At 36.7% G+C, this 23,563-nt stretch overlaps 1 protein-coding gene across 1 annotated transcript in view; it reads left to right on the top strand.

The window, feature by feature from the left end:
* Positions 1 to 19,797, top strand: part of LOC129952828 (protein dachsous) — a 232,028-nt gene extending 212,231 nt beyond the window's left edge. The window contains exons 10-13 of the mRNA XM_056065679.1: positions 648 to 1,133; positions 1,408 to 1,780; positions 11,525 to 12,927; positions 15,549 to 19,797. Of these exons, the coding sequence (XP_055921654.1) occupies positions 648 to 1,133; positions 1,408 to 1,780; positions 11,525 to 12,927; positions 15,549 to 18,970 (5,684 nt within the window). The 3' untranslated portion in view covers positions 18,971 to 19,797. The remainder of the gene's footprint in view (positions 1 to 647; positions 1,134 to 1,407; positions 1,781 to 11,524; positions 12,928 to 15,548) is intronic.
* The last annotated feature ends 3,766 nt before the right edge of the window (positions 19,798 to 23,563 follow it).

The following is a 23,563-nucleotide window of genomic DNA, read 5'->3' as shown; positions in this document are numbered from 1 at the left end:
ATTTATTCACACCTGTGTGTTGATGGGAAAGGGGGGTGAAATTTCATACATCAAACAACTTTATTAGAGTTTTCATTTCATGCATCCTTAAATCATCATTAAATATCGATCATCAATATTTTAATGTGACTGATAAAGGTGTCATTTTGAAGAATCACCTCTTAACTCTTTGCTATTTTCTGTTTGTGTAAAAAATCTCATTCCTCCAAATATTTTCGAAACGATCATCTTTGCCAATAGAAAATATTAAAAAAAAAATAAACGTTTTCAACTAATAGAGTTTCTATTGAACAACACACGAGTAACGTCGATGATTATTTCTAAAACAATTTCCTTTAAAGGAATGCAACTTGGGAAACATTCCTCTACATAAAAAAAAAGGTTCCATAATTGGAAACTTGTACTTTGAAATAGAATTTCCTCGTAAAGTTATTAAGAAATTATTTTTTACTTCACGTTTTCTCGCTGTCAAACTCACTTCCAAAGGCAGCCATGATGTTACCAACATAAATGCTCGTTATGCAAAAATTCCTATTATAAAGTATTTTACAATTTTTTTTTGTATTTTGTATTTTTCAAATTCAATCGAAAATACTAATCTTTTGAATCTTTTTCTCATTTCTTTTATTCTTTTTCTTCCAAAACAGCAAATCTAACATATAAAATCCCATTAGGTGTTGCTAATAATCACTTTATTGTGGATACTTATCGTGGTACCGTCAAATCGCAAGGACAATTTGATCGTGAGACCAAAGATGAATACACGATACCAATCTATGTATTTGAAACGAATCGTGCCCCAAGTGTTGCCATACAACGATCACAAGCAACAACATTAACATCAGCAACATCAACAGCAGGAGCAGGAGCAGGCATAGGAATATCAGACACAGCACAATCAACTCATGTCACATCCGTTGCCGAGTCACAACCTCCTCAGCATGGTGAACAATTTGACATTGCAACAATTGTCATTAAAATAACTGACGTTAATGATCATGCACCTGAATTTCATCCGGACTCCTGCTATAGGATGTCAGTGCCAGAAAACAGTGATTTAGCGGTCATTCATACTGTGGTCGCTACAGACTTGGATGAGGGTGCTAATGGTGAAATTGTTTATAGTATAATTGGTGAGTTCATTAGCATTTTATTTTTTGATATAAAAATATATTTCGTGTGAAAAAATCCAAACTCAAAACAGACTTTTCTGACGGATTCAACGGAAGGAGAAGAAGAAGAAGTGTGATGTTAACCAAAAATGGAATCAAAAACTCTCTTCCTTCCATTGTTTGTTTTTTTTTTTTTTTGTTTTCAATGCAATTTCTCTTGATTTCTTTTTTTATTTAAACAAACAAAAATATATTTAACTATTTTATTTTCTGTTCTTTTTCTGTTAATTTGCAGGCGGTAACTTGGGAAATAAGTTCAGCATCGATATGCATACGGGTGAGCTAACAGCACGCTCATTGGATCGTGAACAACATTCACGGTATTCATTGCAAATTCAAGCCCAAGATCGTGGTACACCCATCACATATCAGGGCCTTTGTAATATAACGGTTTCGGTATTGGATCAAAACGACAATGATCCACGTTTTGAACAAACTAAATATATTGCAAATATTCCCGAGGATATTGCTATTGGTTCGTCGGTATTGAAAGTGACTGCAAATGATGCTGATTGGGATAGAAATGCAAGGATATTATATTCGTTGGCAAATGAAACAGAATGGCTCTTTGCTATCGATAATCAAACAGGATTGATAACCGTTGTTGGGTAAGTTTTCATAAAAGTTTATATCCAATATTTTGTAAAACTATTTCTTTAATATGATCTTCTTGTTGTGATCAATGTTAAGACAATTTTGACAAAATGAAAAAGGTCAAACTTAGTTTTGAATTTATTTAAATATGTGTAAGCATAAATTCAAGGGGGTGGTAATGGACACAAAGCAAATATTTTTAAATCACAAAATATTATTTTTTTGTTCTTTTATCATTTGATCTATTATTTTATTTCCGCTCTTTTCAAAGTCACAACATTTTGGAAGCGTTTCCATTTTTCTGTTATTTTCACAATGCACCAAAACATGCAGTAAGTAACAACTTTATCTCTTTAAATGGAAACAAGTGTATTTTTATGTACTGGAACTTTTTAATAACAAATATGGGTCCTATTCCACTCTCTTGTGGTGCACCAGTTGTTTAAAATGTCTAAATGCGAGTGCGGGAACTCTTCATTTAATAAAAATGGATCTAATGTCACAGTTTGGAAACATTACTGTGTATTTAAATATTTTAATGAAGAATAGAGGCCCTATATCACTACCTAATGGTAGACCAGCTGTTTAAAAATTCTAAGTAGCTGGATGCTATTGCTGACACTCTGTATTTAAAAAAAGTTGCTCATTATTTCGAAACAGTGTTTGTGTTTATATGTACTTTAATAAATTAATAACAAATATAGGCCCAATGACACTTCATTTTGCTTAACCAGCAATTTCAATTTTATCTCAATTAATATCGATTTTTTCACAGTATTTTCGTAGTTTGTATGCTAAAATAGCATAACTTCTTTTAAAAGTGTGAATCTAAATTTAATATGATTTTTCTAATTTAATTTACATCGTTTTGTAACTTAAGTTTACTACGGTTAAATGATAAGTATTGCTATCACACATTAAAGAAATGATACAACTTTAAGAACAGTCAAAATTCTGTTAATGCGATGTTAACATTTTATAAAGCAGTCCAAGAAAAGGGTTATTTCATAAAAAATAACGAATTGAAAGACTATACATAAGCTTAGTTATTAATTATTTTATTTTCGAATAAAAATCGAATCACTCTCCCTCTCTTTCTCTCTCTCATATAGTTTAATTCAATCCACCTTCAAAAAATTTTAAACAATATTAGCCTTGTCATAATCAAGATCCCATTATCAATAACGAATGTCTCAACAAAATAAGAAGAACAAAAGAGTTGTGTTCGAACTTTTTGTATCGTTTATAGTTTGTATTTAAAATAGTATTTCCCTTAAGCACCTTCAATTCTACCCACGATTATTGCCCACTATTATAAAATTGTATGTATATTCACTATAGATACCACATCGAACCTTTATTATATCCTCAGCTATGTAAAGGTTATCCCTATACATTTATTTAACTAGACAATTTTGTCCAACATGCGAAAGAACCCCGCCTTTATGGGTACATCGCTTATCCGGGCAAACGTTTATTTAGTATTTATCTTATGGTCTTAAAAAAGAGTTCTTATGTTTTTATTTTTGTTCTTCTTCAATATTACTTTTATTGTTGTTGGTTTTGTTTTGTGTTGTTTCCTTTAACCGCCACCCCTTTAGCTAATTTTGAAATGCAATCACTCAGGCTAAAAATTGCACTCTATGTGCAATTATGAATTAAAGACAACATCACGAGTTCTTCTTCATCATCATAATCATCATCATCAGCATCATCATCGTCATCATCATCATAATCATCTAAAGGTTTTCAGCTTTGGAAACAACAAGACACCATCATCATTGCACATTGCGCACAGACAAAAGGCAACAAACAACATGCAGAAACTTAACATTGAAGTTGCATTGAGATCTGACAATGAAAACGCAGAAAATGGTGAGAGAGGGAGACAGAGAGGGAAGAAAGACAAGAAAAGAGCAAAGCCGATATGATGATGATGGTCAGAGAAAAGATGCTTCGTCTTGGTCTGTGTTTAGGAACAAACCTTTTGCTATTAAAATTTCAATGTACGATGATGACTTGGATGATGATCTTTCTCTAGAGACTTCTTCTCTTCCTTGTCTTTTCCTCATCTTGTCTTCTTCATCATGGTTCTTGTGGTTTGTCGTTAGTTGTGTTGTTGTTGTTTTAGGAAAAACAATGCCAAAGAAGAAGAAGCAGGAAAAAAGATGAATTTTTGCTGATCTAGTGGAATGTGGGCACGCACACTCAATTTGAGACTTGTTCTTTCGTTTCAATACATCCATTGTCGAAGACAAAAGTAACAACAACAACAAAAAAGACGTGTCCATGGTGTACAATCAATAAAAATTAAAGAAATTGAGTAGGTCGTCACTGTCCACATCCTCCTATATAGTGTAGTTCCTTGTGGTTCAAGTCGTCATCTTCTCGTCGTGCGTCGTCATCGTCATCATCATCATCCACATCGTCTTCAATATTGTTACCAAAAGGTAATGCATTTGTTATCTTTGGTAAGCCATTGTTCTATAGAGCAAAAGCCTCTCAAGGAAAGAAAAACTATCGACAACTGATCTGCTGCCATGTTGTAAGGTTGTTTTGGCCTTTGATTGAAATCTTACCAGACACATCCATTTCACTCTCTCACCACCATCATCATCGTCATCAACCTCATCGACATATCGACATTGGCAATTGGTGGTCATTTTATTCTTCTTCTTCTATGTGAAGTCATAGCAAACGCAAGCAAGCAATCATGCAATCGCCACAGAGAACAGATTGACTCGTCGTCGTGGTATAACCTAACCAAAACCATCATCATCATCTGATAAAAATTCCATAATGTCTAATGAGCACACAATACAGTACACACCACACACCGCACTTCACTGAACACACACGGCACAGCACAGCAAAGCACTGATCATAGCACTAGAATGTCCAGCCCGTTCGGCCAGGCCAACCAGCCAGTGTGTGTCATGTTTGGTGTCCATGATCATCGTCATCCACCGACCGAATTAAAATCGTAGCCACCAACCGACGACGGCGGACGTACCAAGCGGCCTTGAGACTTCAGTTTGTCCAACGTGCGCACTTGTTCTTTCGGGATAGTACCAAACACAGGATTGCGTACAACAACAGCAAAAAAACAATAAAACAACAAAGCAACAAAACACACAAAAAGCCGATCGCCACAAAACAAAAAGCAAAAGTGATATTGCGTGTCGTGGTCGACCATTGTTGTTGTCTTTTTAGTGTTTATTCAGTTTTTCTGTGATATCTTTGTGATATCCTAGTATTTTCCTCATCCGCATTTTCTTTCGCACTATGGGCCCGGCTGCGGCTGTTGAAGTCTCCTTCTTTTTTTCCCTACACGGCTTAGGCCTCACGCAGCTATAAGGAGGCAGAACAGGCGGAATATAGAATTCATATGATATCTTGTTTTTTTGGTGCGCATTGCGTTTGCCTCGAAACAAACACGGCGCGGCTGCGCGACGATGACGACTTTGAGGCACAACTAACTATACCAGACCATACGCTATACGCCATACGACAACCCAACGAACTCTGGGACTCTCTCTCCCTCTATGATTGACTTAGACTTCGAGATATGGAGACTTCTTTAACCATCATCAAAGACCACATATTGGATTGTTACTTGTGATCTTTTTGTTGTTGTGTTTTTTATTTTAAATTATTTATTCTGTTCGGTTAAATCTATAAATGTTGTCGTCGATTGCCATAAGAATAAATTTCTCCACAGGGGGGGTCTCCGATGATTGGACACAGGACTCTCATACAAGTATATGTGATACTCTAAACATGTGTGTACGAATATTTCTGGATTGGAGTTGCTAAAATTGCACGCGGGGGGTGCATTGGCAAGTTGTTTGGGCGCGTTCAAGCCGAGTATATTGATTATTTTGATTTGGTTTTGTAGTAAGCTATGTCTATAGAAAAGTTGAAGCTGGTAATTTCCTTTTAGTTATTCAACTTCAAGATCAATTTTGTACAGTGGATAGCTGGTGGAAAAAAGTGCGAGTTGTTTACTTTTACTCATTCGTTCCTCAATACAACAAACATTTTGTGTTTAAGTCAAGCAACAATAAATATAGTACCCGTTACATGATAATTTGTGCGAAAGACTGTCAAGCGAGAGGTCTTCTGTTCGATCCCTGCCTATGCCATCTAAAGTTTTGTTCACGGGTACTGCCTCTTGCGAGGAATTGATAAATATTCCAAGGGTAATTCTTGTCATGAAAAAGTGCTTTCTTAAACAAGCCGTACGGATTCGGCTTAAAACTGTAGGTCCCCTTTATTCCTGACAACAGCACTCGCAAGAATGGTTGAGAGTTGTAAGTCACTATAGGCCCTAGTTACCAACGGACTGTTGCTCCACTCAATTTAACAATACATATTCACTTCGAATTTTTTTTTTTTTGAAGGGCTTTAAGGTCAAAGTCATCTTTTTTTAGCCTGGACCAAGAATTACATGAGCTACCATGTGCAGCTAGAACTTATTCAAAAAATATTTATTGAGTTTTTTTTGTAAATAAATTAACTAGATCCCCTTTCACCCCTCTAAGATATTTTGTGCCATGTGTAAGGGATATATAAAAACCTCATTCCTGAAATTCAGCCTCATTTTTCGGAGTGAGGCCATTTTGTATCAGTTTTGTGTATATATTTTAAAATATTTTGAAATCATTTAGTCTAACAGTGGTTCTTTGGTGGACCATAATCAATTTCTTAAAACTAAGGTTCTGTGTTCAAATACAAGTATTTCTTATAATTCAATGAATTTCTTATAATGTTCTCTATCAGTCCAAAAATGTTTGCCTTGATTTACAGAAGTCAAAACCTTTAAACAAGTATTAGAACCATAAAAAGCAAATAATTACGAGTGTAGTTTTATTACCCTTGAAGAATGTTACCGGAAATTTCTTAAACACATGTTTTTAATTGTCAAAAATCAAGATTGTATCTTACAGTATAACCTGTTCAATAAAGTATATGAATATGAATATGAATATGAATATGAATATGAATATGAATATGAATATGAATATGAATATGAGTAGAAACAAAAGATTTTTAGAAAGATGTAAAAAGATTGCTACATGAATATCAAGTGCCTCAAAATAAAAACAAAAGAGTTGACGTCCGAACTTTTTTAATGTTTTATATTTTTCAATTTCATTCATTATTCAAATAATTTCACAACACTTCAAATGAAAGTTGGGTTTGATTGGTGTCAAATGCTACACCCAGGAACGTGCCACGAAATTATTGACCGTATTTTTTCTGTGTTGCCTTGAATTGTATTAAAAAATAAAAATGCATAGTTTTCAATATTCAGAATTTAAGCCTGATTGTTCATGCAACACGAAAATTATTCTGATGTAGTTCTAAAGGATATTTACTTAAATGTTTAAACCCCCTAAGTAATTTAATTCGTCAATTAAATTCTTATATAGAGTTTTTTTGGCGCGGTTAGATTTTGGCGACCTGGGGCTGCCATTTTGTTTTGGTGACATCTGTCAATTTTTTTTTTATTATTCAGTTGTGTATTCCAAATCATCATTGCAAGTTACAATATTTAACAGCACTTTCAAATAATACGACTTTATTATCAAAATGAGTAATCGTTAACTCAAACGTAGCGGGCAATGCGCCCAATTACGTTAGATGAGGTTCACTGTTGACTCTTGAACGTCTGGCTCTTCAATGTTTGGTGGCCAAATTTAAGACGACCGGAACAGTAAACATTGAACCCACATCCGTACGTTCAAGAAACGCAAGATCAGCCGAGAACATTCCCACTGAACTCGGCGTTTCGCAGACTTCAACTTGACTAATTTTGCGTCTGGACTGGAACAAGATCCAACAGAACCAGGAGCTTAAAGTTCATAGCCATAGACAACACCGTTTGTGCGCTGACTGGGCTTGAAATTGTTTGAAAGAGGACCCCAATTTCGACCGAAAAATCATATTTAGTGGATTTTAGCCCGGCGCAGCGTAATTAGTCCGCACTTTTTTGAAAACGACGTAAGTGAGTCAATCACCGTCAACAGCTAGCGCTACAAAACGATGATAACCAATTTCCCAAATTAAGCCATATGAATTTAGACGACATTTGTTTCAGCAGGACGGCAGAACTCGAACCACTGTTTTCATACTTCTAGAGCCTTTAGTATTCTTGTATGATTTTTTTAATTTATTAAAACTTTAATTTTTGACAGTAGTTCATTGGTAGAATTTTTTTTTTAAATTTCTGTAAATTTACAGTGGTTCTTTATTTAACCTTCTTTTGATTTCACAATCACACAAATAATAATGAACCCTTCTTTTTAAAAGCTTCCCTAAATTTTCGACAAAAAATTGGTATTACTGCAAAATGTTCACCATTATATTTTTTTAATTCTTAGACATGGAAAACATGTTTTAAGAAAACGAGCTCAATTTTAGCACCTTCTTCGAGGCTATGCTAAACTTTATAAAAGAGATTTTGATGTATCAGTGAGTGGATGTTTGTCCTATTTGTTAATAATTCAGAAATTAAGAGTTTTAGCCAAATTTCTCATACAATTCGAACCACTGTATACAGGTACTTCTTTATCCTAGTGAAGTGATCCTAGAACCAAGTTTGTGATCTTGTTTAAATTTTCTAGGTAATTTGTTGTTGTTCTTTATTTGTTAATAGTTTTTCTGTTGTGTTGTTTTTGTTTATTAAAGTTTTTTTTATAAATTTTTTGATTTCATCGAAAATTTTCAACATCTCTGATAAATGATGTTACAATGTTGTCTATTTTTATTGCTCGTTAAGTTAACGCAATAATTCAAAAGAATTTTATTTCTGTTTCTTATTATTTTTCTTTAATTAATTTTGTGCAACACACATGCTGTCTTTTTTGTTGAGACTCCATGTTTAGTTCTTATACCACTCTGTGTGTCAATGTAAAAAGGAAGCATAAGAGGGGTGATGCTGTTTGTTGAAATTGTAACAGTGGGGATGCCAATATAAGGCAGCAGCATTTTCTCATTCCTCAGAATTGTGGCCTATTTCCAGAGATCAAGATTCAGTTTGTGATGAGGATATGTTTTTTTTAGGGAGGAGTAGAAAGAAAGGCGAAGTGGAGGGGGTTCGGTACAAAAATATAAGTTGGTGGATAAAATGTTTAATGCATATCTATATCCATTTATATAGCTAAAAAGTATATCGAGCTTGGCGAAATCGTAGTTAAAGTTGTAAAGTCTTCTTTTTTCTTCCTTATTGTTTTTATTGTAGTTTTCTCTACGCTTTGTTGTCCACTCGCCGGTGAATGTCATAAATCAATCGCTTGTAATCGATACATTGGGAGTTATTTTAATTTTTTCTCTTTTTCGATTTCTTCAGTTATTTTTTTTTTGTTAAAAAAATTTTATGATTTGTATGGAAGGAGAGCACAACGACTTAAAAGCAGCAGCAGCAGCAGCAGGAAGAGAAGTTAATTTTTTTTAATTGAACAAATTAAATGAGTCTATTAGTCATTGCCATAAGCTATTTATACGGATTAATCTTACCAACATACAAACTCGTAAGAAGATGGAATAAAAGTTTAATTAAAAAAATAATATTAATGAATTTATATAGCTATTGAAATGTATATTAAAAAGAATAATTTTAATCGATGATTGGAAAAATGAAATAAGTCATAAATCGTCGTTTATGCAGAGTTAATACCTATTTTATTGGACATTTTGTTAAGAACCGTTAATAGGAATAGAGATTTATTCCTTTCCATTCAAAAAGAATTAAAATATCTTATTTTTTTATTTAAACCGGGCTTTACAGTACTCCAGGTTCCTGCAAGATTTACACACCATTTAACATAGATTTTTATTTCTGTTTCTTATTTCATATAAGTCAACATTTTCTGAAACCCTGACAAACTTTTAAAAAACGTACAGTACGAAACTATTTTTGAAATAATAAAGAACATACAAATCTCTGATAAATAAATGTGTTAAAAAGAGACGACCCTACGTAAAAACAATGTATGAGAGGAATACAGAATTGCCAAATTTGCATTTGACATTATTCTGTTTTAGATCCTTTGACATAAGACATTCATGAAAATTTAACGCTGTATGTTTTTTGATTTTTAATTGTTTTTCTTTTAACTCGTTTTATATTTTGAAATAATTCCTCTAATGTTAATTGGTAAACTTTCATCCGTCAACTATAAAGAAATGAATTTCCAATGACGTAAAACTCTCAGCTTTATTCGCTGTTGAAGAAAAAACTCACTTTCTTAAACTTTACTTATCTGTCAAAGTGAGGTTTGAAGTTATCCGATTACTCTTTCTTTATCTGTCCTTTTTTTGAAGTTATCTGTTTATTTTAAAAGTTTTCTTAGTCTCTTTCTTCAACTCTCATTTATCTGTCAAAGTGAGGTTTGAAAATATCTGTTCTCTTCATATATTCTTGAATTCTCACTCATTTCTTAAAGTGACATTTGAAATTATATGTTTTTTTTCTAAAATATCTCATAGTCTTTTTCTCTTTCTGTTTTTTTCGAACTCTCAATTCAACAGTCAAAAGGACGTTTGAGGATATATGTTCTCTTCATTTCTATCTCTCTTTCTTCAACTCTCACTAATGTGTCAAAGTGATCTTTGAAGTTATTTTAAAACACCTCCTTGCTTAGTTTTATTCCTTAATTTTACTTGTCAAAGTGACGTTTAAAATATCTTTTCGTCTTTTCTCTTTCTCTTTTTCGAATTTTCATTCATCTATCAAAGTGATGCTTGGAGTTATTTGTTTGACTATAAATATGAATCCCTGGTTGAAAATAGTGACATTTCTTTCAGCTTCTTTGAGTATTATACCATTAAATGCAAAAACTTGGCATTTATAAGAATTTATCTATGTTCTAAATGTGGCACTCTAATGTTTTTGGACTATTCATAGTTATAGGAGGCTTGGATTTACTTGCCCTCTGTCTGTTATAAAAATTGAGTTTTCGAACAGTTTTCATTAAAAATTAAACTTTTCTACTTATTTCTCCTCGTTTAAAGAAAACTTCTACAAGCTAACGAAAAATAAATGTCTATCAATTAAGTGAAACCTGACACAAATGGCCTTATTTCTGGAACAAGAAAACTAAAAAACCTATTATGGCACTCGTCGATTAATAACACAATTATTACCGGGGCATTTTTTGTGCTTTACAAAAATAAATCAACTATCTCTACTTCTATATATGTACATATGTACCTTTATTCTTCCTAAGACACAAACCGAAATGGACACTATAAAACATAGCATCGATTGTCTTCACAATAAACTAGAAGAATATATAAGTTGACTGTAGTGTAGACTCGCCTTTATACCCAAAACGCATAACCCTCTGCATGCTGATTGTGTCGATCTGATATTTCTTTCCTCAACAACATACCCTTTTTCCCTTGTGCTTGCGTTCACCATCGTTTCGTAGTTGTAGTCGTCATCATGAACGTTGAGTCTTTTATAATATGCCTCCTAGCTGAAGACCATAACTCTCTCGTCGCGTAGTCGTCCTCTATGCCTCGCTCTATGAATAAAGAAACGAATGCCACCATGGACGTTGTGGGGCAAGTCTGAAAAACGCCCATACCACAACCCAAGACTTATGCATATTGGAAATGATTTAAACGCATCCCATTTGTCACAACATAAAATGAATGATTCGCCTATGATTCCCGCATAGCACACTCTTTGTGCTCCTTCTCCTTTATTATTTACTCATGGTTCTTGTTTTCTCTTTTTTCTTTTGCAGACCTCTGGATCGGGAACGTCAACATATCTACAACTTTGAGGTTGTGGCCACAGACGACGGACCCTATGACTCACGTTCGCAACGAGTACCCGTACAGATCATTGTGGACGACGTCAACGACAACAAGCCGATATTCGATCGCTACCCATTCCGGACACAGGTGCCGACCCTGAACCAGCCGGGCAAGGCACTGCTTGATGTCCGAGCTACCGATGCGGATCAAGGCATCAACGGTGAGATCTTCTATTCGTTGATTCAGGATGCGACTGCGAAGAAATTCCGCATCAATCCCAGCACCGGAACGGTGAGTGCCACACAGAGTCTGGCCAGCGAGAACGGCAAACTGCTGCACTTGAAGGTGAGGGCACAAGATAAGAGCAATCAGCCGCAGAGTTCGATCGGCTTAATTGAGATCCGTGTGGGGGAGCCGCAGTCGGGCAGTCCGCTGCTGCGTTTCCAAAACGATACCTATCATGTGCGACTGCGCGAGAACACCGCAATTGGTCAGTCTGTCATTCGGGTGAGTGCAGTGCGCAGTGACGGACGACGCCAGAAGATTATTTATTCATTTGGTGCGGGCAACGAGGACGATGCATTCTCGATAGACGCGATCACCGGTGAGATCAAAGTGCGCAACTCCGAACATCTAGATTACGAGAAGTACTCTTGGCCATCGTCGTCGTTGTCGGGCCATGCCCAGTCGTCATCCATGGCCTCGTCAAACGGACGCAGCTTGTTCCACGGCGACGATGGCAACAGCAACGATGACGATGACATTGCGACTGCGGCCAACAGGAGCAACTCCTTGAACGTGGCTGCTAATAGAACAACACAAACTGTCAGAAGAATGCGTCGTGGCATCACATACGGCAGCAGCAGTGGCAACAGCAACGATATGGCAGCAACATCAACAGCACTAGCAGACCACTCGAGTCCGGTGCCCAGTGAGATGCGATTAATTTTGGTCGCACATACCGAAGAAACGCCATTGTTGTACGGCTATGCGGAATTGCACATTATCCTGGAGGACGAGAACGACAATGGACCACATTTCACACAGCAACAATACTCGGCAACGGTGTGGGAGGGCAACAGCAAGGGGACGCTGGTGGTGCAGGTGCAGGCATTGGACGCGGACGCCGGCTCCAACTCGCGGGTGCTGTATCACATCGTCGATGGCAATCATGACAATGCGTTTGTCATTGAGCCGGCATTCAGTGGTATCGTTAAGACGAATATTGTGCTCGATCGTGAGATACGCGACATCTATAAGCTGAAGGTGATAGCCACCGATGAGGGGGTGCCACAGATGACGGGCACGGCTACCATTCAGGTGCACATTATCGATGTAAATGATAATCAGCCGACTTTTCCGCCGCACAGTGTGATTAGTGTTAGCGAAGGTAAGTCGTCTTATTCTTATTTTATTATTGTTATAGAGTTCCAGTGTTTCCTCGAGACCGACCTATAGAGTCTCTAGAAGTTCTTAGATTGGTGCTGACTTTGCAACAACAATCAATTCCGATTCTATTTCTCCATTCCCAGCAAAGGTCGTTATAATTATATGCATATGCAAGACGAACGACGACGTTGTCGTCGGACTACCGATCGAGAGATGGTTTATCTCGGTGTGTGATTTGATAGGTTGACAATGCCGATATATTATTTAGGTGACACGTCTTGTTACATACAGCCAGCCGTGTGTGTTGCACAAAGTTTTGAGCTTCAAAGTGTTTTGCATAATGATTAGGACTGCAGTTTAATGCAAATGATTAAGGTGCAAGTCTATATCTTTACCTATCCATAGCTAAGCTTTACTCTACGGACAAGTGCGGTTTAGACTTAGACTTCGACTTGAAGAAAGATTTGTTGGGACTTAAAAAGCATTTAGTTTAGGCCTTGAGATTTCAATACTTTGCTTGTTTTTGTCGATTCATTAGAGTCAGCTTAAATGTTTTTTCTTTTATTGTTCTTAGGCATAATGAGGAAGCTGTCAAGTTGACTTGTATTCTGTTCTAAGACAGATGTTAGACGATATATTATGTTTTCGTTTTGTGTTATAACGGAGGCAGGTATACTATAGATATTGAAATGTTAAAAGTTTTTTTTTCCTTTTGTAATCATGAGACTCAAATGAGACTTAAAGAGTGTTGGCATTAATTTCAAGATGTCAAGTATCAAGTTGAAGACGTGAAACAATTGAATTAATAACTTTCAAAGAGGAATTTTTTAATGACTTAGTCATCATTTAAGAGCTAATCCGTTTAGACGAAGTGACAGGACATTAGTTAAGATCAGGGCATTTACAAAATATGTGAAGATCTAAAAATTTTCCCACGTCAGTTTCACAGAAGAAAGAGTAGGCAAAGCTTTGAAATTTCAGAAGTAATTTTTCTGCGTCCAACTTAATTTTTCTACGAAATTAATGCTTAAGACCACGTTCTTCTTGTTCAAGTTCAATGAACTTGGAGATCCAGAAACACCATAACAGTTGTCAGTGTTTTTGGTACAAGATCATCTCACTTTCCTAAATTAACACGAGAAATGTCACAAGGCAATTTTCGCGTTTCGCTCTCACACATTATTTAGGAATCAATGCAAATATCAGCAATGAAAAAGCCAAACTTTTGAACAAAATCCTATTTTACAGTAAACGGTCATTTAGGCTTTCAATACGGTTTTCAAGAATAACCTGACCTGCATTCAGAGGTAATAGACTCTTAGAAGTTAGTTAACAGTTTAAGATCCATTTTAACAGTCACGTCAGTTGTAAACTTTCAACTTAACGTGTCTTTGACGTTAGTAAAAACGTCAACGTAGGAACATATTTAAAGATTATTTTTATGCTCAGAAAAATTAACCGAAAATTCCTTCGTCAAAAACTGAACTTGGAAATTAAAAATACAAGTTTTAACTTTAACAAAATTATCAATCGAACAATCTTTAAGCTCGATAATATTGTTTTGAACCTTTATGGTCTTGAAACAAGACCAAAAGAAAGACAAAGCCCCCAATTAAAATTTCAGAATAGTCTTAAATCTGTAAAAGATAATTTTCCAAGCAACATCATTAATCCGAGTTGCTAGAATTTTAGTTAGTCTTAAGTGTTGTCGCTTTTACTGTCAACTGTAAGTTTTCAACTGTCAACTAAATCCTTGTATATCATCGGAAAGAATATCAGCAAAGGTAAAAGATTATGTACGCACTCAAAATCAAAATTCTCACGAATCCGACATATGATTTATATGATTTATTTAAACTAAAAACCTCAATTTTAAACAAATAGCGTTGGAAATCCATTTGACTTCATTTCTGACATTTTCCTTATCTAAAAAGCAATGTAAAATATTTTTAATCAGCTTACTTCTTTTTTCAATAGATCAAAAGCTCTTTCAGCTGTCATATTTCTAAACTGTTAAAATCTTCTTCATTTCTCTTAGATGATGTTCAGATTAAGGTTCTTGACTCTAAAATCGAACGCTTTTGGTGGAATATCAACTTTTAAACCCTTTTCTTTTTTTATCGTTAAAAAGCACATTATATTTCCCTAAACAATTAGGTAGAACAATCAACTTAAGCTTTTAAGCCAAATGCCACAATTTTGCTCATGTACTTCTTACTGTGTTCTTGGTTGTGCTACTGCTTTTTATGAACTTTTGGCCATTAACTTACAACTCTTAACTATTACTGAGTGCTAGTAAAGTCAGAAATAGATAGAATCTTTTCCTACAAAGCTTTTAAGTCCTATATATCACCTATTGTATCGTCTAAATCAACAAAATTTAATGGTCTTACTCACAATTCCACAACCCCAAGAACTTATGATTTATGACCAAAATATTTTTATCACGTTTCAAAACTACAACACTCTTCTAGCCCATATATGAATTATCTACAAAGTTAGCACCGAATTCTAAGAATCAATCAAAGAAACTTCGACATTGACAGCCACTGTTTTCTTCTATTATCCATATTTCCCTCGCTGACCATTATTTTCCATTTTCTCTTCTTTTCTCCAAAACAGGTACCGAACCGGGCAGTGTTATTACAATAATATCTGCAAACGACGTCGACACCTATCCCGAGCTGACATATCGCTTTGCCAGTGAAGATGACACCACCAGCAACAGTAACAGTCACAGTCGCAGCCATACATCATTGACTTCTTCGGCAACAACAAGAACCACCTCAACCAGCATCTACGAAGAAAACACTTCCATCTTTGCCATCGATCGCTACAGCGGCAAAGTGATCCTCCGCAAGCGACTCGACTACGAACTGCAACAAGAATACCAATTGGAGATAATTGCATCGGATACAGCACACGAAGCACGCACCACTCTCACCGTTCGTGTCACCGATGAGAACGATAACGCGCCCGTATTCCAGCAGCTAGCTTATTACACCATGCTTCCGGATCAGATGTCATCCAATGGGGATCGGGATATCGAACTGCTTACGGTCAATGCAACTGACATCGACTCCGAGCGCAATGCACTCATTCGGTATAGCATACATCCGCCGCAAGCGGGCTTCTCCATTCACGAGTCGTCTGGAAGTGTCTATGTTAACACTAGTCGCATTAACGCAGCGGTCGGTCGTGATGACATCTATCTGACAATTCTCGCCACTGACTCGGGTACTCCTCCGCAGCAGTCATCAACTATTGTCATGGTGCAGGCGAATGCAAATAGCCAGGGAAGGGCACAATTCCTGCAGACGCAATACCGAACTAGCATTAACGAGGAAGCACCCTTAGGTACGGTGGTGTTGAGGTTATCGCAGGACGTTCTCGATACGGAGTTGACTCAGCATTTGGTGTTCACTATTGTCGCTGGCAACGAAGACGGCACGTTTGAAGTTTACCAATCGAGTGCCATCATTCTTGTCCAGCCGCTGGATCGTGAGCGTGTCGATTTGTACAAGCTACGGTTGATAATGAGCGAGAAGGGTGCTCCATTGCGGGCGGACAACAATTCGTCGGCGATCAATGTGTTTGTCACGGTTGAGGACGCGAATGACAACTCACCGGTGTTTGATTCCAGCGGACAGTATGAAGCGGAAATCAGTGAGTCGGCTCCGCTGCGGTACTCCATAGCACAATTGCTGGCTGTTGATGCGGACTTGGAGAACACTCCAAATTCGGACATTGTGTACGATATCACGTCGGGCAACGACGAGGGCATGTTCACCGTCGACCTGGTCTCTGGAGTGCTGTTTGTGAACAATCAACTCGACTATGACCGTGGAGCCATGAACTACGAACTGATCGTGCGAGCATGTGATAGTGCGGCTGTTCCACGGTGCAACTTGCAGCCATTCGCCGTTTCGCTGGTCGATGAGAACGATAACGCTCCACGATTCCCCGTTGCCGAATACATCGAGTTCATTGGCGAAAATGAAGCAGTCGGGACGAGTATTTTCACTGCACGCGCAACCGATCTGGATCGCGGCATCTACGGGAGCCTGAACTACTCCATCGATCAATCGGATCCGCACAACATGGCTGGCGATGAACTCGTCTATAAACTGTTCCGCGTCGATGCCACTAGTGGAGTCGTCACCTCTAACGCCATATTCGACTATGAACAAAGAAACCGCTACGACTTTGTGCTGCGCGCAACCGATACAGGCGGCAAGTATGCAACGGTCAAAGTGCGTATCATGATCGACTCGAAGGACGAATATAGTCCGCAGTTCACAGAGAGGACATATCGCTTTGTGATGTCATCGCCGGCGGAAGAAAACATGCAGCTAGGGTATACCGTGGGCCAAGTTTCAGCCAGTGATCGTGACAAGGGTGCTGATGGACGAGTGGTCTACCAGCTGACCTCACAACATGCCTATTTTAAGGTTAACCGGACAACGGGAGCAGTGGTCATCAAGAAGAAGCTCGATGACAATTTTGATGATGGACGTGACATCAGCTTGGTGATCACAGCTAGTTCAGGGCGCCAAGGATCACTCACCAACATGACTGTCGTCGAGATTTCCCTCGATCCATTGGGTCACCTTAACACTAACATGGCGAGCAACGTTGGAGCACCTAGTTCTGGCGGTGGGTTCGCTGACTGGGCACTGGGATTGTTGATTGCGTTCTTGCTTGTCATTTGTGCGTTTGCTGGAATCTTCCTGTTTTTGCATATGAGAAATAGGAGGCATAGACAAGTCTCCAAGCCAAGTCTTAGCACTGAGACGGTGGGTAACACCAACAGCTATGTGGATCCTAGTGCTTTCGACACGATACCAATTAGAGGTGGATCAGGAGCCACTGGAAGTGCGGGTCAATTTGCACCACCCAAATATGACGAGATCCCTCCTTACGGTCCACATGCAGCAAGCTCGAATTCTGGAGCAGCAACCACATCAGAACTCTCAGGCTCCGAGCAATCTGGATCAAGTGGACGGGGTTCAGCTGAAGATGACGGTGAGGATGAAGAAATTCGCATGATCAATGAAGGTCCACTCCATCGGGATCACCATAGAGGCAGCGATGACGGACGACTGTCCGACATCTCGGTGCAAAACACTCAAGAGTATCTGGCGCGACTGGGCATCGTCGACAATCCCAACACAACGGGAGCAGCGTCAACATCCTCCCGCAGATGTTCAGAGAGTATCGGTGGCAGCAACAAGGACTCCCATCTCCATCATCCCCTCCCCATAGACTCCCTTCACATGTTCGACGAGGAACCAGGCGGCGAGTCTGATATCACAAACCTCATCTACGCAAAACTCAATGATGTAAACGGAGGAAGTGACCGAGCCAGCAGTACTGACGAAGCCGCAACAACAGCCGGAAGCATCGGTGCTGCCGTCGATCACGTCATGGGCTTCGGGGATGTTCCGGTCGTCGGCAGTGGGAATGTCGGCCCCTCTATGAACGGCTCCTTGAGTTCCATAGTCCACAGCGAAGAGGAACTCACCGGCAGCTATAACTGGGACTACCTTCTCGACTGGGGTCCGCAATACCAGCCGCTGGCGCACGTTTTCTCAGAGATCGCAAGACTGAAAGATGACACCCTGTCGGTGCATAGTGGCAATAGCGGAGCATCGTCCAGTGCCAAAAGCAAGCAGTCACTGGCCCACTCCGCCAAGCACATTCCACCTCCGCTCCTGACAAATGTCGCCCCTCGATCCATTAACGTTCCAGTATTATCTAGCCGGGGGAGTGGCAGCCATCACTCCTCGGTGCCCGCCAATCAATACCTCCTGCCACGATCACCAATTAGTCACGATGCACCCGGCGGTGGTTTCAGTACATCATCGGCGATGTCGCCCAGCTTCTCACCATCCCTATCGCCATTAGCGACAAGGTCGCCATCGATATCGCCGCATGTTGTTGGTGGAGTGCCAACTGGCCATCATATGGTTTCACTGCCACGGCATCAACCGCAACCGCAGCAACGTAAAAATCTCGACAATGAGATGCGAGTGAGAATGTAATCTGTTGAATTTAATTAAAGTCCCTCCATGTCCCACCTTACCCCCGACCTACCCTCCTTTAAATCATGTGTAGTAGACTCTAAGTTAAGTAGTTAAGAGTGAGGTAACACTAGCTGACCCTCCCGGCTGTGGTAACAACAAACTTTAAACTATTTAAACAAAAAGTGTATAAGAACAAAACAAAACAAATACATTAATCATAATCACACTTGTACAGAATTTATTTTTAATCAGTTTGCCATTAAATTTTAGGATTTTAGCCATTAAGATAACAAACCTCATTAATTTTTGTCTTTGTGTATTTACATTTTTTCTTAAAATGCATTTTCAAATATTTTTTTTAATTTAATATTAATAATTATCACCCCCATACACCGCTCCCAAAATGGAAAATAAGTCGTAAAATTGTACATACTGTATCCAAGACTATAAAGCCAATAAAGACTCTTAAATAGTTGTATATTAAAAACATTTAAAAAATAAAAACAAAAACAAAACAAAATAGTAAATCTTAAAAATAAAATTAAAAAAAAAATATTAATCGCCATAAACAAATAAAATATTGTAATTCATTTAAATTTTCTGCATTTAAAAAAAAGTAAGACTTGCCAAGAATTAAATATTTTAATAATAATTTAAAAAAAAAATAGTTCTTCCATTCAAACAAAATAATATTAATTTTAACAAAAAATTGTATAAAAATAGAATTACATAAAATTAATAGCTAAACAAATTTTGTACAAACTTAAAAAATAAAAATAATAAATATAATTAGGTTAAAATAAAAATAATTCGTAATAATTTCTCATTAATTTTTTGTTTATTAAAACAGAATAAAATTTCCACAAATTATAATTTAGTAAAATTATTATTTTCTTTAAATGTTTAGATTTAATTTTATTTCTTTTTTTAAGAACTATACTACTTTTTGTAAAAGTAGTCTTATTAGTTTGTGTAAGGAAATTGTATTATTATTATTGAATAGATATTTTTAAAATTAAAAACAAAAAAAAACAACGACAACAAATAGGTTGAATAAAATGATGGTTTTATATAAATAGAAAAAAATGTGTGTGTTTTTATTTGTTTTTTAACTAATTTTGGGAAAAATGCAGGACAAAAAGACGCAAGAAACAGGTAAACTTGGATATTTAAATTTCTTACGGATCTGGAAATTCTCCTTTTGGAGAATTGAAAAATGACAACACTTTTTATATATTGAACAACAATAATATCAAAAAATAATATGTAGGTATACGACGAAGGAATGTGAATTAATTATTTAAGGTTTCAACGGTTTCTGACGACTTTTCTTGTGTCATCACATTGGGCGCCATTTTAGAAAATTGAATATTTTATCGTATAGATTAAATTCAAGAGGTAAGTAACCAAAAGGGCGCCATTTTATGGATTTTTATATTTTTAAAAGTTAAGGTACAATTAAAGAAAAGTGCCTGGTGTCTGGTTGTATATTTTAAGGCTTTTCAGTAGATTAAATATGAAATCTAAGGCCATCGCATTGGGCGCCATTTTTATTGATTTATTATCTAAGAATCCAAATCGAAGTGAAGAAAAGAATAGCATAAAAATGACTGTCTAATCGTATATAACTCACGAAATCTGCAATTTTAAGGATACATAATTTATAAAAGATATGTAGGTCTTCGCATTGGGAGTTAATATTTCAAGCGTCTGATTACTTTGAAGTGGAAATTACCCAATAGAAGTTCTTAAACGGTTTCTGTCAAATATTTTATGTAGCTCATATATTTTAACAATTAAATGCTACTTCATAGTGATAACATTGGGCACCTTTTTAAAAATCAGGAATTAGGCATTTATGTAAATGTTCAAGTGGTATTCTAATACCAAAGCAGTCAATACTCTTAAAAAATAAATTGAGTTCTTTTTAATGATTTATTTAGCTCCTATGGATTTAAGATTGAACTGCAGTTACAATCGAAAGATATTATTTTAAATAGTCATCGCATTGGGTGCCATTTACATAAATTAAACTTTGTAAGCTTCAAGTGGAATACAAGTTAAAAGGAAATTAATGGCTTCAAGTGCATTTACCAAGTGTTGGGCGCCATTTTAAAGAATTAAACATATTAACAATTTCAAGTGTCCATGAATGAAGCAAACATATCTTGGCGGCATCAAAGTTTTTCGGGCACCTAAGACCGCTCTAACCGTCTATTCACAAAGTTTAATGAAAAGTTCTAAAAAAAGGAAATTTAATAATTATCGAAAGAAAGTTAGAAAAAACTACTGTTCTTATTTCTCTTGTTACTTTTGTGTCTCGTGTTTTAAAACACAAAAATGTTAACAATAGAACGTGCCTTAGTATCTTATCCAATCTACTGATCAGATTTAGGAATTCATACTTCCATTGAAAACAAAGCAACAAAAACTTTTGCGACGTCGTCGTCGAACGACGCACAACGGACAGTTCTCATTTGTATACGTTCGAAAACATCATTGGTATAGAACTTTAAGAAAAATTTGTCTGTCTGTCCGGTCTGTCGTTTGAATTCATTTGAATCATTTTAACTTTTTTTTTTTAATTTCTGTTCACTCTTCTTCATGTTGTATATGGTTTGACTTTACCAACTGTCTTGATCTTTTGAAGCAATCTCTTTTTCAAAAGCCACGATCGGTCTCAGAAAATAAGAAAATAAATAAACAAAAAAGCAGAAGCAGCCAACGACGACGTCGACCGACAACCGACCTATCGTCTCACCTAGAGATCTTACAGGTACAAAGTGAGATTGCTCCCAAAACTAAATGGAAGTAGAGACCAACCAAATAAAAATTATACAGAACAAAAATAAAATAAAAAGTATTCCCAGACTTATTCCAGAAGGGGGTCGTAGATGACGACTGACTTCAAACAAAATAGTGGGACACAATCCAAGAAAATGAAGAAATAAAAAGTTGTACAACTTCTTCGTATGAATCAAAAACGAATTCTGATACTTTTAAAAATTATCAGACGTCTTCTAATACTCCCACAAAAGAGCGTTACCATGAACCCTTCATATTTATTTGCATATTAATCCAATTTTTACTGAAATATTTGAAGCAAGCGTGGAAATCATAAAAGTGAGTTAAATTTGGAGGTATTAAACATCAAATTTGTTTGTTTGATAAACCAAATCTTATTAATAATCTAAAATTATTAATTTAGCTCGAGTAGAACTAAAACCATTCTCTAATTCATTATTTTAACTCGATTTAAAATTAAAATTCGATTATACGGAATAAATGGGGCTTAAAATATATTATTAAGGTTTAAGTTATTTAGCTATAAAAAGAGATTTGTACAGATGTTTAAGTGTGAAACAGTCCAACGCCAGAGTAAATTAACGATTGTTTATTTAATGCACTATTAAGGCACTACAGTTATTCACTTAACTCAAGTTCAAAATAAACATTTCTCTGAAAAACTTTGTCTAAAGTACTAATTCATCAAGTTTACCAAAGATCGTCGTATTCATATTGAAAAAATCATCCTAAACTTAGTTATTCGCTAAAAGTAAAGTTTTACCCACGTTAGCCGCCCATTTGTTGAAGGATTAACTTACTAAACGTTGTCTTTTATCAGACTTGGTCCCACTGTACAATAAGCTAAAGAAGTAAAATATGATCAAAAAACATGCCACAGAGAATTTGCTCTAAAATTAATGAAGGCGTTCTACCTGCAATCCATTTAATTTTTATAAACGATCTCGTCCTAATGCCACTGTGCTAGTACGGCTATTATAAATTACACCCCAGCCTAGCCTATAGCCTATAGTTGAACTCCAGCTTAATTCTTCTTGAATCTTTGAGGTGCGCAGGAGGTATTTCTATATAAAAGAGAGACACAGAGGGCGCAAGTGAGCGGTGAGATGAAGAAGCGTGGCGGCAAAAATAGTGTTCCAGAGTTGAATTCGCAGCAGCAGCAACAGAAGTATAAAAATAAAAGACATCAAGACAGCTAAAGCTACAATCTAGGCTCTGTTGTGGTGATTGTCTAAGTCCGTACTAGAAAACTATACGAACTATACAAAGTGAAGAAGACCAAGTAGGTATTTTGTTTTTCATCGTCTTGCTCCCAGTTCGTCATCATCATTGTGTCGTCCTCTTATCCTCTATACTATGTAGTCACAAGAAGAAGGAGGCACAAGGCCGACAAATAGGATAGAATAGGTTAGGCATACAGGCTAAGGCCCCTTCCTTTCTCATTATTGGGTTTCGAAAAGAACTATTATTAACTTTTCGTTTCTGGCTTTTCAAAAACTACAGACGAAGAAGCACTTATAGTTTTTAGCAGGACCTCTACAGAGATAGAGAAATTGTTGCAGTTTGAAGAAACAAACAGCAGCTTGTGGTTATGCTTATGTCATATAGCGCACCGCAGCTGGAACACGTGCAGTAGCTTCTTTTTCTTCTCCATTTTTATTTTTCATTTGTTGCATCTTCAAGTGGGGCATTGAGAATGGATTTGAAATGTGGTAGCGCCTGAGAATTTATTGTGCTGTCCATCGTAGCTTTGTTGTGATGCTGTTCCTATAGAATATTAAAGCCACCATCAGAGTTAAGCCAAGT

Source organism: Eupeodes corollae, chromosome 3 (genome assembly GCF_945859685.1).
Source record: "Eupeodes corollae chromosome 3, idEupCoro1.1, whole genome shotgun sequence".
Taxonomy (NCBI): Eukaryota; Metazoa; Arthropoda; class Insecta; order Diptera; family Syrphidae; genus Eupeodes; species Eupeodes corollae.
The sequence above is the reverse complement of the archived record's forward strand: the minus strand, read 5'-3'. Positions and strand labels throughout refer to the sequence as shown.